Source organism: Haliotis asinina, chromosome 13 (assembly GCF_037392515.1).
Source record: "Haliotis asinina isolate JCU_RB_2024 chromosome 13, JCU_Hal_asi_v2, whole genome shotgun sequence".
NCBI classification, from domain to species: Eukaryota; Metazoa; Mollusca; class Gastropoda; order Lepetellida; family Haliotidae; genus Haliotis; species Haliotis asinina.
Window position 1 is genome coordinate 26,713,780 of NC_090292.1, and position 12,719 is coordinate 26,726,498.

The 12,719-nt window shown below is 38.5% G+C and overlaps 1 protein-coding gene across 2 annotated transcripts in view; it reads left to right on the forward strand.

Annotated features, from left to right (window-relative positions):
* The window catches only part of LOC137260336 (unconventional myosin-Va-like), a 148,515-nt gene that overhangs the window by 48,181 nt on the left and 87,615 nt on the right, over window positions 1-12,719 (forward strand). For both annotated transcript variants that reach the window (XM_067798014.1, XM_067798015.1), the window contains exons 3-6: window positions 9,835-9,943; window positions 10,418-10,474; window positions 10,807-10,951; window positions 12,258-12,420. In XM_067798014.1, coding sequence (XP_067654115.1) covers window positions 9,835-9,943; window positions 10,418-10,474; window positions 10,807-10,951; window positions 12,258-12,420 — 474 coding nt within the window. The remainder of the gene's footprint in view (window positions 1-9,834; window positions 9,944-10,417; window positions 10,475-10,806; window positions 10,952-12,257; window positions 12,421-12,719) is intronic.

Consider the following 12,719-nt stretch of genomic DNA (forward strand, 5'->3'; position numbering starts at 1 on the left):
CAAAGTTAGTCATAAGTCTTTGTTAAGGTATTTCAGTTATGATCATCTCAGACCAAAGTTAGCTGTAAGTCATTGTTAAAGTATTTCAGTTACGATAATCTTAGACCAAAGTTAGCCATAAGTCTTTGTTGAAGTGAGGTGGTTCTTATTGTCTTAGAGCCACAACAGTTGTAGGCGTATGATAAAATATGGCAGTTATGATTGTCTCAGAGCCACATGAGCCTGTCTTAGGTATGGTCGCTGCGATCCTCATAGTGCTAAAATCACCTTGTGGAACAGCCTCCAAGACAGCTGAAATAGCTGAGTGTGTTGTCTCTTGCCTGACATGAATGCTATAACTTCATGGTGTAGTCATCCTGCGTATATTATAGAACTTCATTAACATTTTTTTTTCAGCCTGTTTCCTCTGTTTGAGTGTGAGAGTTCGCTGTTTTCATCAGTTTCTCTCCTTCATAATGATCTTTGACATCTTCACTTCAAGCCCTGACTTTCCTAACAAAAATATAGTGGTTCGGATTACTCTCAGTTTGAAACTGTTGGCTGTAGGCATTTTGCTTTGAAAGTACTGTAACCAGCTCAGGGAAATCTATCGATCACCCCATAATAGGCCAAAAGGATATTATGAGCCTTTCTGCCTATTTTGCGATAGGCTGATCAGCCTATAATTATGATATTTATCAAATAAATTTGAAGTGATTCATTTCTGCATGAGGATATTATCATCATGCAAGTTTTGATCTCCTAAGTTTTTCATTCAAATCCTTTTTGAGAATTTTCATCATATAATAAAGGAGTTTTGAAATTGCTTATTGAATATAAGTTTATAATATTTTTAACAATTATCACTGAAAATTAATGACAGATATTTAGTTTTAGTTGTTAAAAGGAAAATATTTTCCTGAACATGATATAAGTTTCCGTTTTGTAAAAAACTATTTTTTTGCAACCTGCGGATGTCCATATAAGCACCACGGAAATGGTTTCTAGCTAATTAGAAAAATGTTCAAATAACGATAGCATCCCATTTGGCCTGTCACTATAGGCTTGTCGGTAGGTATCCCCAACCTGGTAAAAACAGCCAGTGCCAAGCACTACTGAGTGTGCTAACCAGATTATGACTCTTAGCATTTTATTCTGACAGTCTAATTGTTACTCTGTCAGGTAAGCTTTGAACTCAGTGGTCAAGTCAGATCTATGTATTTGTGGACGTTAGATTACTGACCTTGAATTGGTCTTCAGCAGTCGGTGAGTGAGATTGAGTGAGTGAGTGAGTGAGTGAGTGAGTGAGCTTAGCAAGTTTAGCAATCTTCCAGCTATATGCTGGCTGTTTGTAAGTAATCTGGTCTTGACCAAACAATAAAGTGATCAACAGCATGAGGATCGATCTGCACAATTGGGAACCGATGCCTTGTGTCAACCAACTCAGCTAACCTGACCACCCAATCCCGTTAGTCGCCTCTTACGACAAGCGCAGTCTCCTTTTACGGCAAGCATGGGTTGCTGAAGGCCTATTCTACCCCGGGACCTTCACGAGTCACAGCAGCCTGTGCCTGTTGTAAGAGACAACTAATTCGATCGAATGGTCAGGCTTGCTGACTTGACTGACGTGTCACCATATTCAGTTGCATTGATCGATGTTTATCATGTCAATCACTGGATTGTCTGGTCCAGATTCACTAACTTACAGACATCACCACACCGATAGAAATAATGTTTCCTTGTTGGGAATCTCTTCATTTGTTTGGCCAATTTTTATGAACACTGAGTTAAAAAAATCTTATCTGTAGTTCTGATGAAAATAATGAGCTGTTACATCTTAGTATCATAGTTGAGAGTTGTTGTGGAATATATGTTAGATTTCAGCCGTTGCATGGTGATGTTTGTGTAGCTGCTTGCCCTATAAATATTTCTGTATTCCAAGAATGAGGGGTAGGTACTGAGCATGTTGTCAATGTATGTGCTGATATTCAGCTTGAATTATAAATATTTTGCTTTGACAGCTAGGAGTTTTCAAACCTTGTTTTTCTTTGAAGATGGTGAATAGTTACCAAGGTCACAGACTTCTCACTTTATGTCCGAGACACCTGTGAAAATCTGGGTTAGACTGATCTTCAGTAACCCATGCTTCTCGTAGTACCTTGTAAAGATCAGGATTAGAATTGGTCTTCAGCAACCCATGCTTGTTGTAAGAGGCGACTAACATGATCGGGTGGTCAAGTTCGCTGACTTCGTTGACACGTCAAATCATATCACAGTTGTGTAGATCGATGCTCATGCTGTTGATCACTGGATTGTTTAGTCCAGACTTGATTGTTTACAGATCGCCATGCACTGGAATATTGTTGAGTGCAGCATAAAACTAAACTCTCCCACTCACTCATGTCCAAGACAAAAGGCGCATCAGTTTGGACTGCCCTGCAGCTCAAAGCAGAATTAAAACAAAGTCATTTACCAGGTTTTGACAACATTAAAAAGAAACATCAGTAAAAATAACACCTATGCATTTGAAAGGTCAGAGATTACCTGAGGGTTTTACCTTGACTCACGAACATGGTGACCCAAGGGACACCTAATTATTAGTCTGCAGGGCAATACAAGGGTCCTGTCAGCGAATCAATTAATTTGATCATGTTGACCGACATAGCAACCAAACACTTACCAAAGTCATAGATGTGTTGTGGGTACAGTGAATAATATTGTGCGTCCCTCTGGACACTGTGAATGTAATTTTCTGCCTCCATTTTCTACATTTACGCTACGCACATTTGTGTGTCACGAAAAAACCCTTTGTCAAGGATGACACTTTCACTTTAATCCCCTGGGATGCAAATTGCTCAACCCTGTAGCCTTAATCTGTTTCACTTATGTAAATAATAGGTGTTATCCTGAAGGCTTGGCTAGTTAAGGGGATCCATTTTAGATTTTTACGTTCTTCGGTGTGTCCTCGGATCACTGTTGAGGCTGATATTGATTGATTGAGTCGAGTTTTTCTCTGTTTATAGCAGTATTATAGCAATATCACATTGGGGGACAACAGAAATGGGCTTTACACATTGTAGCAATGTTGGTCTTTACACATCATGTACCCATGTTGGTCTTTACACACACCTTGTACCCATGTAGGTCTTTACACATTGTACCAATGTTGGTCTTTACACACACCTTCTACCCATGTTGGTCTTTACACCTTGTACCCATGTTGGTCTTTACACCTTGTACCCATGTTGGTCTTTACACCTTGTACCCATGTTGGTCTTTACACATCATGTACCCATGTAGGTCTTTGCACATTGTACCAATGTTGGTCTTTACACACACCTTCTACCCATGTTGGTCTTTACACCTTGTACCCATGTAGGTCTTTACACATCATGTACCAATGTAGGTCTTTACACACACCTTGTACCCATGTAGGTCTTTACACATTGTACCAGTGTTGGTCTTTACACACACCTTCTACCCACGTTGGTCTTTACACCTTGTACCCATGTAGGTCTTTACACATCATGTACCCATGTAGGTCTTTACACATTGTACCAATGTTGGTCTTTACACACACCTTCTACCCATGTTGGTCTTTACACCTTGTACCCATGTAGGTCTTTACACATCATGTACCCATGTAGGCTTTACACACACCTTGTACCCATGTAGGTCTTTACACATTGTACCAATGTTGGTCTTTACACACACCTTGTACCCATGTAGGTCTTTACACATTGTACCAATGTTGGTCTTTACACACACCTTGTACCCATGTAGGTCTTTACACATTGTACCCATGTAGGTCTTTACACCTTGTACCCATGTTGGGAATCAAACCCAGGTCTTCGGTATGATGAGCAAATGCTTAACCAGTAGGCTACCCCACCACTCTACAGGCTGGGAAATAGTTAGGTTTCCTTTGGCTTATTATATCAACAGAACATCCCAAATGAATTTTATGCTTCGTTGATTTTGAAGACCTCAGTCAAACTTTTCCCATGAGCTCGGTGTGTTGGTAAGTGTTTGCAGTCAGTCAATAGCTGCAGGTGAGTTGTGTGGCCACAGTAAGCATGGTTCCGCTCCAGCGGTCGTTGTCCTTACACTTCCAGACTGATAGTTAATATTTAGTTTGAAGGTGGCTTGTTCATTATGTAAAATCAATATAGCTGTACAGAGAGGGGTCATACTGATTGGTCTTCTGGCAGTGAGGAACATTAAGCCTTTAGTTCTAGTTGACAGGAGAGTGTTACACCATAGGTTGGATAAGCCAGGTATTTGGTCACAGTATGCAGGAACATTTAAACCTTAAGTCATAGTAGGCAAGAATGTTAGACCTTTAGTCACATTAGGCAGGAACAATTAGTCCTTTAGTCAGTTTAATCAGGAACATAAAGGCATTTAGTTATTGTAGGCAGGAACATTTAGTCCTGTAGTCACTTTAATCAGGAACATATACGCATTTAGTTATTGTAGGCAAGAACTTTTTGGCCATTAGTCAATTTGTTCAGGAACATATAGGTATTTAGTGATTGTAGGCAAGAACATTTTGGCCTTTAGTGATTGTAGGAGGGACATTTAGTCAGAAAAGGCAGGGACATATAGTCCTTTAGTGAGTGTAGGCAGGAATAATAAGGCCTTCAGTTGGTGTAGGCAGGGACATGTAGTCCTGTTGTCTGTATAGGCAAGAATAAACGTTTTGCATATACCTGCACTCTTGATCGTGTGTTGAGGGTGTTTGCAAAAATCATTAAAACCCTATATTGTCTTGTAATGTTCAAACAAATTAGACTAACATACACAGCAGACATGTAAAGCAGATATTTGTTGTCATGGTGGCTAGTGTAAGCTTGTTGCTGGTGGTAAGGATAACGAACATTCTCTGTTCCTGCAAGATGTAAGCCAAACATATTAGTGCAGACTAAATGTTGAACTATCTGAACTGAAAGAATTTGTAATTTCAATGTTGACATTTTCCTGTTGCTCAACCATCTGTTTCTAACTACAACTCCACTGAAAGAGACTATTAAGTTACAATGATTTGATTCAGTCAGAAACATAGAACTCCGCTTGTGGAATTTAATAATAAAACAATATGGTTCTTTACCAAACAGGGAGCATCTCAAGAGTGTTAGAGTTATTTTATGGGTCTGTGTGGGCCTTGTTGTCGTATACTAGGTTATATCCTGTGTGTCAGAGTCAGTGTTATAACAGCATTTCCTGGATTCCTGTTGGCCACAAACAGAGCTGTGAGCTTTGATATAAACTGTGTCCCACATTGGTTATAAGAGGCAGTGGGGTAGCTTAGTGGTTTAAACAAAGGCTTGAGTTTGATTCCCCACATGGTTACAGCCCATTTCTGTGAGTGGCGTTGATAAAAGTGGAGCAAAACCGGTCTCACTTACTCTCTGTCTTTTCTTTGTGTATGTTATCAATATTTAGTTGCGTTGGGGTAGCTTCGTAGTTAAAAAGCATTCACTCATCATGCTGAAGATCTTGGTTTTACTGGAATATTGATAAAAGCGGTGTAAAACCATACTCACTGACATCAATGCATCAGTATTTTTTCAGGGATTGGGATATGGTTGAGACTGGGACAATTTCAGGATTATTTGGTATTTTCTGTATTTAGAATGGGCCACTGCCCTAGTATCAGTGGTAAACTTCAAAATTTTAATGTTTCATTTCTTATTCTAATGTGCAAAATGGTTTCATGCGGCCTTGCCGAATCCCTGCTGTTTCTAAGTCGATACATTTATCAATACATTCAAACACTGTATTGATGTCTAGTTTTTAAAATGAGTGAGTGAGTTTAGTTTTACACTGCACTCAGCAATATTCCAGCTATATGGCAGTGGTCTCTAATTAGTCAAGTCTGGACCAGACAATCAACTGATCAACAGCATGAGCATGTGTCGACCAAGAGAGCAAATTTTGAAAGTATCAGTTTAAATATGTTTATGTATCATTTGCTTTTTGCAGCAACTGTATCATGTTTTTTGATATTATGAGTGTTATAAATGATATTTTCCCAAAGATGGAAAATGAGAACTTTTTAATCTGTGAGAAAATGTTTTTCTTTCCATGGACAAATATAAAATATGAAATGGTAACGTTCAAAATGTAACTAAATATAAACGGTAATGACGCGTGATACGAATTGAATCATGACATGGGTATTGTGATATGTATCAATTCAGGAAACTTATGCATCATGACATCCTTAGACAGTATTGTATCAGGAGAACAGTGCTATATATACATATTATACCACCCCCAGAAACAATGACTAGTGAAGCAGAGCTTGTCCAACAGAACCCATAGCATTAACTTAATTGTGCAACCTACACAGGGTTGTCAGGTGCTAGGAGCTGAAGTTGGACTTGTCGGCTTGTCTCTGGGAAGTAGACTTGGAGAAGTGTGAATGCTCAGGTTTCAAAATTCATTTCTAGAATGTTCCTTGCTTAAAATGTCAGGAAAAGTGTGTCCTGGAGTCTTTAGTATGCCTCAGATATTTTGAAAAGAGAATATGTATTTAGAGATTAGTTTGTTTGGATTTGATGGTAAATGTTTGGTTTAATATATCAGAAATAATAAATTGTATCAAGAGAGTTCCATATTGTACCAACTTTGGATTTGACTTGGGACTTTGACAGAACAAGCGAATGCGTTTTCAACTTGGCTGCCTTGGCTCCGTTTATTGTTGAATCGGGCGGTGGGGTAGTCTAGTGGCTGAAGCATTTGCTTGTCATATTGAAGAGGCTCCATATTAGTACGATGTGTGAAGCTCATTTCCAATGTCCCCGCCATGATATCGGGGAATATTGCCAAAAGTGCTGTAAAACTAAATTCACACTGTCATTGTGGAAGCAAACCTGTTCTTAAGGTGATGAATGAGTTATAGGTACTGAGAGTGTATTTGTGTATATTCTTGCTAAAAAACATGAATATATCTTGAAAAACTAAAGTCCTGTATTTTTATTTTATTAGTGAATTTGATCTGTATCCAACTGTATTCAAGGAAATAATGGCTAACCCTGTCAAACAGCCATGTGAAAGATTCCACTTAAAAGTTCATGGAATTCTCAGTGTTTGATCAATTAGTCTTAGTTTGATATACATATATGTGTGTGCAGTGGAACATTTAGCTCGAGTTATTATATGACATTACAACTTTGATAAATATTCATTCCCTTGCGCAAAGACAATTAAGTTTGAAATTATGTAGTACATTACCATTTGCCCTGATTCTGCAGAATTGTGACGACACTGAGATATTTGTAGCTCGTAAGCTTTTCATTAGCTTGAGATGAATGAAAATAGTGTTGTACTATGACTGCTTTGTAGGACAGGCCCTGTTTTACAATGTAATCTGTACAACTTCCTTAAGTGAGTGGCTGAGTGAGTTACGTTTTATGCTGCACTCAGCAAAATACCAGCTATGTGGCAGTGGTCTGTAAATAAGTGAGTCAGGACCAGACAATCCAGTGATGAACAGCACGAGCATCGATCTGTGCAATTGGGAACCGATGACAACTGTGTCAACCAAGTTATCATTCCTGACCACCCGATCCCATTATTTGCCTTTTACGACAAGCATAGTTGCCTTTCATGGCAGGCATGGGTTGCTGAAGGCCGATTTTACCCCGGGACCTTCACGGGTAACTTCCTTAAGCTAATGCTAAGGTTATCTTAGCGCTATGATCGTCTAGTGGAAATTGAGTCTGGTCCCTGTATACAATGCCATCTTACCACTACAATATGCATAAGCTAAATGCTGAAGTTACGATCACCTTAGTGCTAAGATTGATCTGTGGAGTGAACCAGGTCTTGCTATACAATGCCATCTTGGCACTACAGTATATTTAAGCTTAGGTTTAAATATGCTAAGGTGAAGTCATCTTAGCGTCAGGGGATAGCTTTGTGGAATGAACCAGGCCCCTGAATCCAGTGCAATATTTGCATGATGACTTATACGGTAATGCTAAAATATGGGAGCTGCAATCATCAGAGCGAATATATCTCCACCTAGGTCAGTACATCTGGTGTATTACCCATTAGAAGAGCTGGTTCACAGCCAGACTGTGTTTACTGCATGATGTCATTCTTATATGAAGCTAATTGGCATGATTTCGTTTCTGTTTCTTACTAATATAGTGCATGGTGTTTCATGCATGTTTGCATTCTACCATGTTTGGCAGTTTCAATTGCTGTTGTCAAATAGTTTGGTACATAGCAATATTTACAATGTTGTCATTATGAACGTCTCATTTAAAGTTGTGTTAACTGTGATCTTGTAGATATAAAACTTACAGTTAGAATTGTTACTTCAAATATTTCAGTTTCATTTTAAACATTAGTCTGAAAAGTTAAAGTTTTATGATTTTACAAATTTATTTGCAATCTTTCAAGGTAAGAATTTTTTACCGATGGAACAATTTGCCATATGCTGTGATGGCAGTTTTCCGTTGATCCGCAGGTGTCCATGGATTTGAATTCAAATCAATCAGTTCTGTGAATTGTCCTCATTCATTAAGAAATCCTGAACCTCCAGCCCGCTTTGGAAGTTTCCAGCTGAAAATATCTTTGTCTGTTGCCATCCTTGCATTCAAGGTTGCTGTTTCTTTGCAAAGAACCTATTTACTGACAAAAGTTTTTTATTTATCATTTTGTTGATATTTTCATTGTTATTCGACCGTATCTTGCTTTGAATAAAAGTCTTTGAACTATTTATAGAATTTTTTTTCCATTGACCGATATTACCATTACATTTTAAACATTAGCCTGAAAAGTTAAAGTTTTATAAATTTACAAATTTATTTGCAAATTTTCAAGGCAAGCTATTTTATTTACCATTTATTTTTTTCCATAGACCATTATTACCATTACAATAATACAAATTTGTGACAAAATCACAATAAGGACAAGTAGCAAATTGATTATGCAGCACTGAATTTATCTCTTTGTTCAGCTGTTACTTGTCATTACTGAAGTGGAAACTGATCTGAACTTTTGTTTGTTGTTATCATCAATAATGAAACGAAACAGACTAAAGGATCTCAGCAGGACTGTTACAAAATTCAGTGCATTTATCCCATTGTCAGACTTAGTGTATACGGCTCGATTTAGTGCTGTTGCTTGCACTGGTGCAATCTAATATTACACAGTGCAGCCTAGTTATTAGTCACACTTGCACCAGGTGCAAGTCAGTTTTTTGAGAAATAAATCAGCAATAAATCTATAATTATAAACATATCAGCTCATTTTTCTTGTAAACTTTCAATAGCTAAGGCACCAATATGTTACTATTTCTTGTCTCGACACTGGTAGCTCAGGCAAACAGCTATCAGCTGTGTCTCTGTTGCTATGGTTTCACGGGTATTACATCATGGAAATATGTGTATGCGCACAGTAACCTCTGACGTTTTAACACACTACGTTGCAAGTGGAATTTTTGTTTCTGCAACTAGGTCTTTGTCTAAGGTTGCACCTAGTGCTAGTAGGTTAGCGTCTTTAAATCGAGCCGGAGTAACAGAATCATTATGTATACAAATTCTATTGCATTTCTATTGTATTTTATTGTATTTATTGTTCAAAGTCTTACTGAATGCCACTTAAAGATGTTCCTGGATAATCCCCATTATTTTTTTTAGTTTAAAAAATTCTCTGCCTACATTCCAGTTTTCATAAATCCTTACTACCAATGATAGATGATGTTGTTTGTTATTATTTTTTGTAGAAATCACAATAAATAAAATGAGAACATTTCAGTGTATTAATGAGTATTTTGTACAAATACTGGAAGTACTAAATATTGTCACCGTTTTTATGACTGTACTTGCCGTTTTTCAGGAATCTGAGATAGAAATTAAAGACAAGAATCTGCCTCATTTACGAAACCCGGATATTTTGATCGGTGAAAACGATCTTACATCTCTAAGTTACTTGAACGAACCAGAGGGTAAGTAATACGTAAACAGGGTTCAAAAATAGTAAGTAATAGATAGTCTTTGGTCTATCTCACATCTGTTACTTGAATGAATGAGAGGATAACTACAATGTAAACAGAGTTCAGAAGAAAGTCAAATAAGACAACAAATGACAAAGTTACTAGTGTGTCAGTGATTGTTTGTCATGCCCATAGTTTGTTGATCACTGACACTATGTGACCCTCTGATGATTAGCTGCAGAAACAGATGACATTATCATCCAGCCATTACTTTTACAAAACTTATAAACTTTCAACTTTTGTGTCCCGAATTTATACTACATGCAGCTCATTGCGTTAATCTAGTTAGGCATGATGAAGGGCAAGGAGTAGCCAAGAAATGTTGTGTTGTACATACTAAAGAAGTCGTGCATGCCATACATTGTTACGTCACCGTCATACTTCTAACTGCCCATCAAGCATCTCTCATGTTCTCCTCTGTTTCAGTCCTATACAATCTGCAGGTCAGATTTGTGCAACAGAACCTCATCTACACATACTGTGGTAAGTACAGTATTAACAAATTGGCAGAATTATGTCCCTTGAGCATGCCAGATCCAGTGATCATGATTTTGAATCTCATGAGTAGGCCTTCTTGAATCATAAGTGTGTTTGCACAGAGAACTGTGCTGTGGAACTGTGTTCCAAACACTCACTCACCCACCCACTCACTCCACAGAGTGGTGGATAGAGTGTTTATTCAGGGGACTGAAGATTTAACCCACAGCCAGCCATGCCTAGACCGGTTGTAGTTACAGTTACCCTGATTTGCTATGTAATATGCTTGAATGCTGATATAGACCCTGTTCATCTCACACCTCGTTTTTGTTGTACAGGTATTGTGTTAGTGGCCATCAACCCATATGAGCAGTTAGACATCTACAACAATGACATCATACAGGCCTACAGCGGCCAGGACATGGGCGCCATGGACCCCCACATCTTCGCTGTCGCGGAGGAGGCATTCAAAAAGATGTCAAGGTTACATTTATTTATATTCCAGTTTTATATTGCATAAAACATGATAGGTCTGTTGTTGCAGTATCATTTTTCACGTTATCATTTCCTTCAAAGATTTGTAGGTTGTTTTTTTTTGTTGTTGTTGTTGTTGTTGTTTTGTTTTGTTTTGTTTTTTTGTTTTTGTTTTGTTTTCATAAAAAATCTGCAAGGTGTGATTAAGGAAGGGATGTCATTTGCGTGCGGGAACAAGTTCCACGTTTTATTTGTGCTGCATGCTATGCGCACTTGAAGACAACTGTAGACAGGAGTCGAGTTTAAGAAATTTCTACCTCCACCGTTGAAGAGTTCAATCTTAGTTAAGATTGTGATCTTAAATCCGAACTGTCTTAAGATCGTGTTTGTGGATCGTGGATCGGAGCAATTGTACGGTGATTGTAAAGTTGATTGTAGGGGCCTAAGATTGATTGTAACTAAGAAAGCTCTGTGCAAGCGGGCCCAGTTTTGGGCAGGGTGGTGGAGGAGCCTAGTGGTTACAGTGTTTACTTGTCATGATGAAGACACGGTTTTGATTCTCCATGTGGGCATACCATGTGAAACCCATTTAGTGCCCCCACTATGATAGATCTAGACATTGCTAAATGCAGCATAGCACAACAAGGGCACGCTATGTGAAACCCATTTAGTGCCCCCACTATGATAGATCTAGACATTTGCTAAATGCAGCTTAACACCAAATTCACTCACTCCAGTGTTGTCAGTGAGGATGAGGTGTAGTTTCTTTTTAGCTTCAGTATGTTGGATGTTAACTCAAATGTAAATGCAGCAACTGTTTTTATGATGACAGGCTTATCTTTCATAACTTTAGTCTAGTGGTTGGAGCATTTGCTCGTCACTCCAAAATCTGGGATTGATTCCCAACGTTGGTATAAATTGTGATACACTTTTCTGGTGTCCTGACATGATGTTGCAGGAATGTTGCGAAGTTTGATTGATTTTATTGTTTGATGTTTAATGCTGCACTTGGCACTATTCCAGCTATGTGGCAGCGGTCTGTAAATAATTGAGTCTGCACCAGAAAATCCAGTGATCAACATCATGAGCACTGATCTACACAACTGGGATACAATGACATGTGTTGACCAAGTCAGCAGTCTTGACCACCCTATCCCGTTAGTCACCTCTTTCGACAAGCATGGCTTGAAAATTTCAAAGACCATACTTACCTATGTATAACTGTATTCTGCTTATGAGACTCAGTTGTTATCTGATTTCTGTTATCATGCATAAACTGGAATTTCTACATTATTTTCTTCCCATATGTTTTCAGGTTTGATGAAAACCAGTCCATTATTGTCAGTGGAGAGTCTGGTGCTGGAAAGACTGTCTCTGCCAAATATGCCATGCGATACTTTGCAACGGTTGGGGGGTCGCAAGCAGACAGTGAGACACAAGTCGAGAAGAAGGTTCTCGCCTCCAACCCAATCATGGAGGTAAGTATTTCTGGAATTAGCCCATCATGGATGTACAGTATTTCTAGAATAAAGTCGCCATGGAGGTCCAGCATCTCTAAAATAAGCCCATCATGACATAAGGTACATCCAGAATAGGCCCATCATGGAGGTTCAGTATTTCTAGATCAGGCCTGTCATGGAGGTACAGTATTTCAAGAATAAGCCCGCCATGGGGGTACAGTATTTCTGGAATAAGCCCATCATCTAGGTTCAGTATTTCTAGATTAAGCCTGTCATTTAGGTACAGTATCTCTAAAATAAGCCTGTCATGGAGGTCT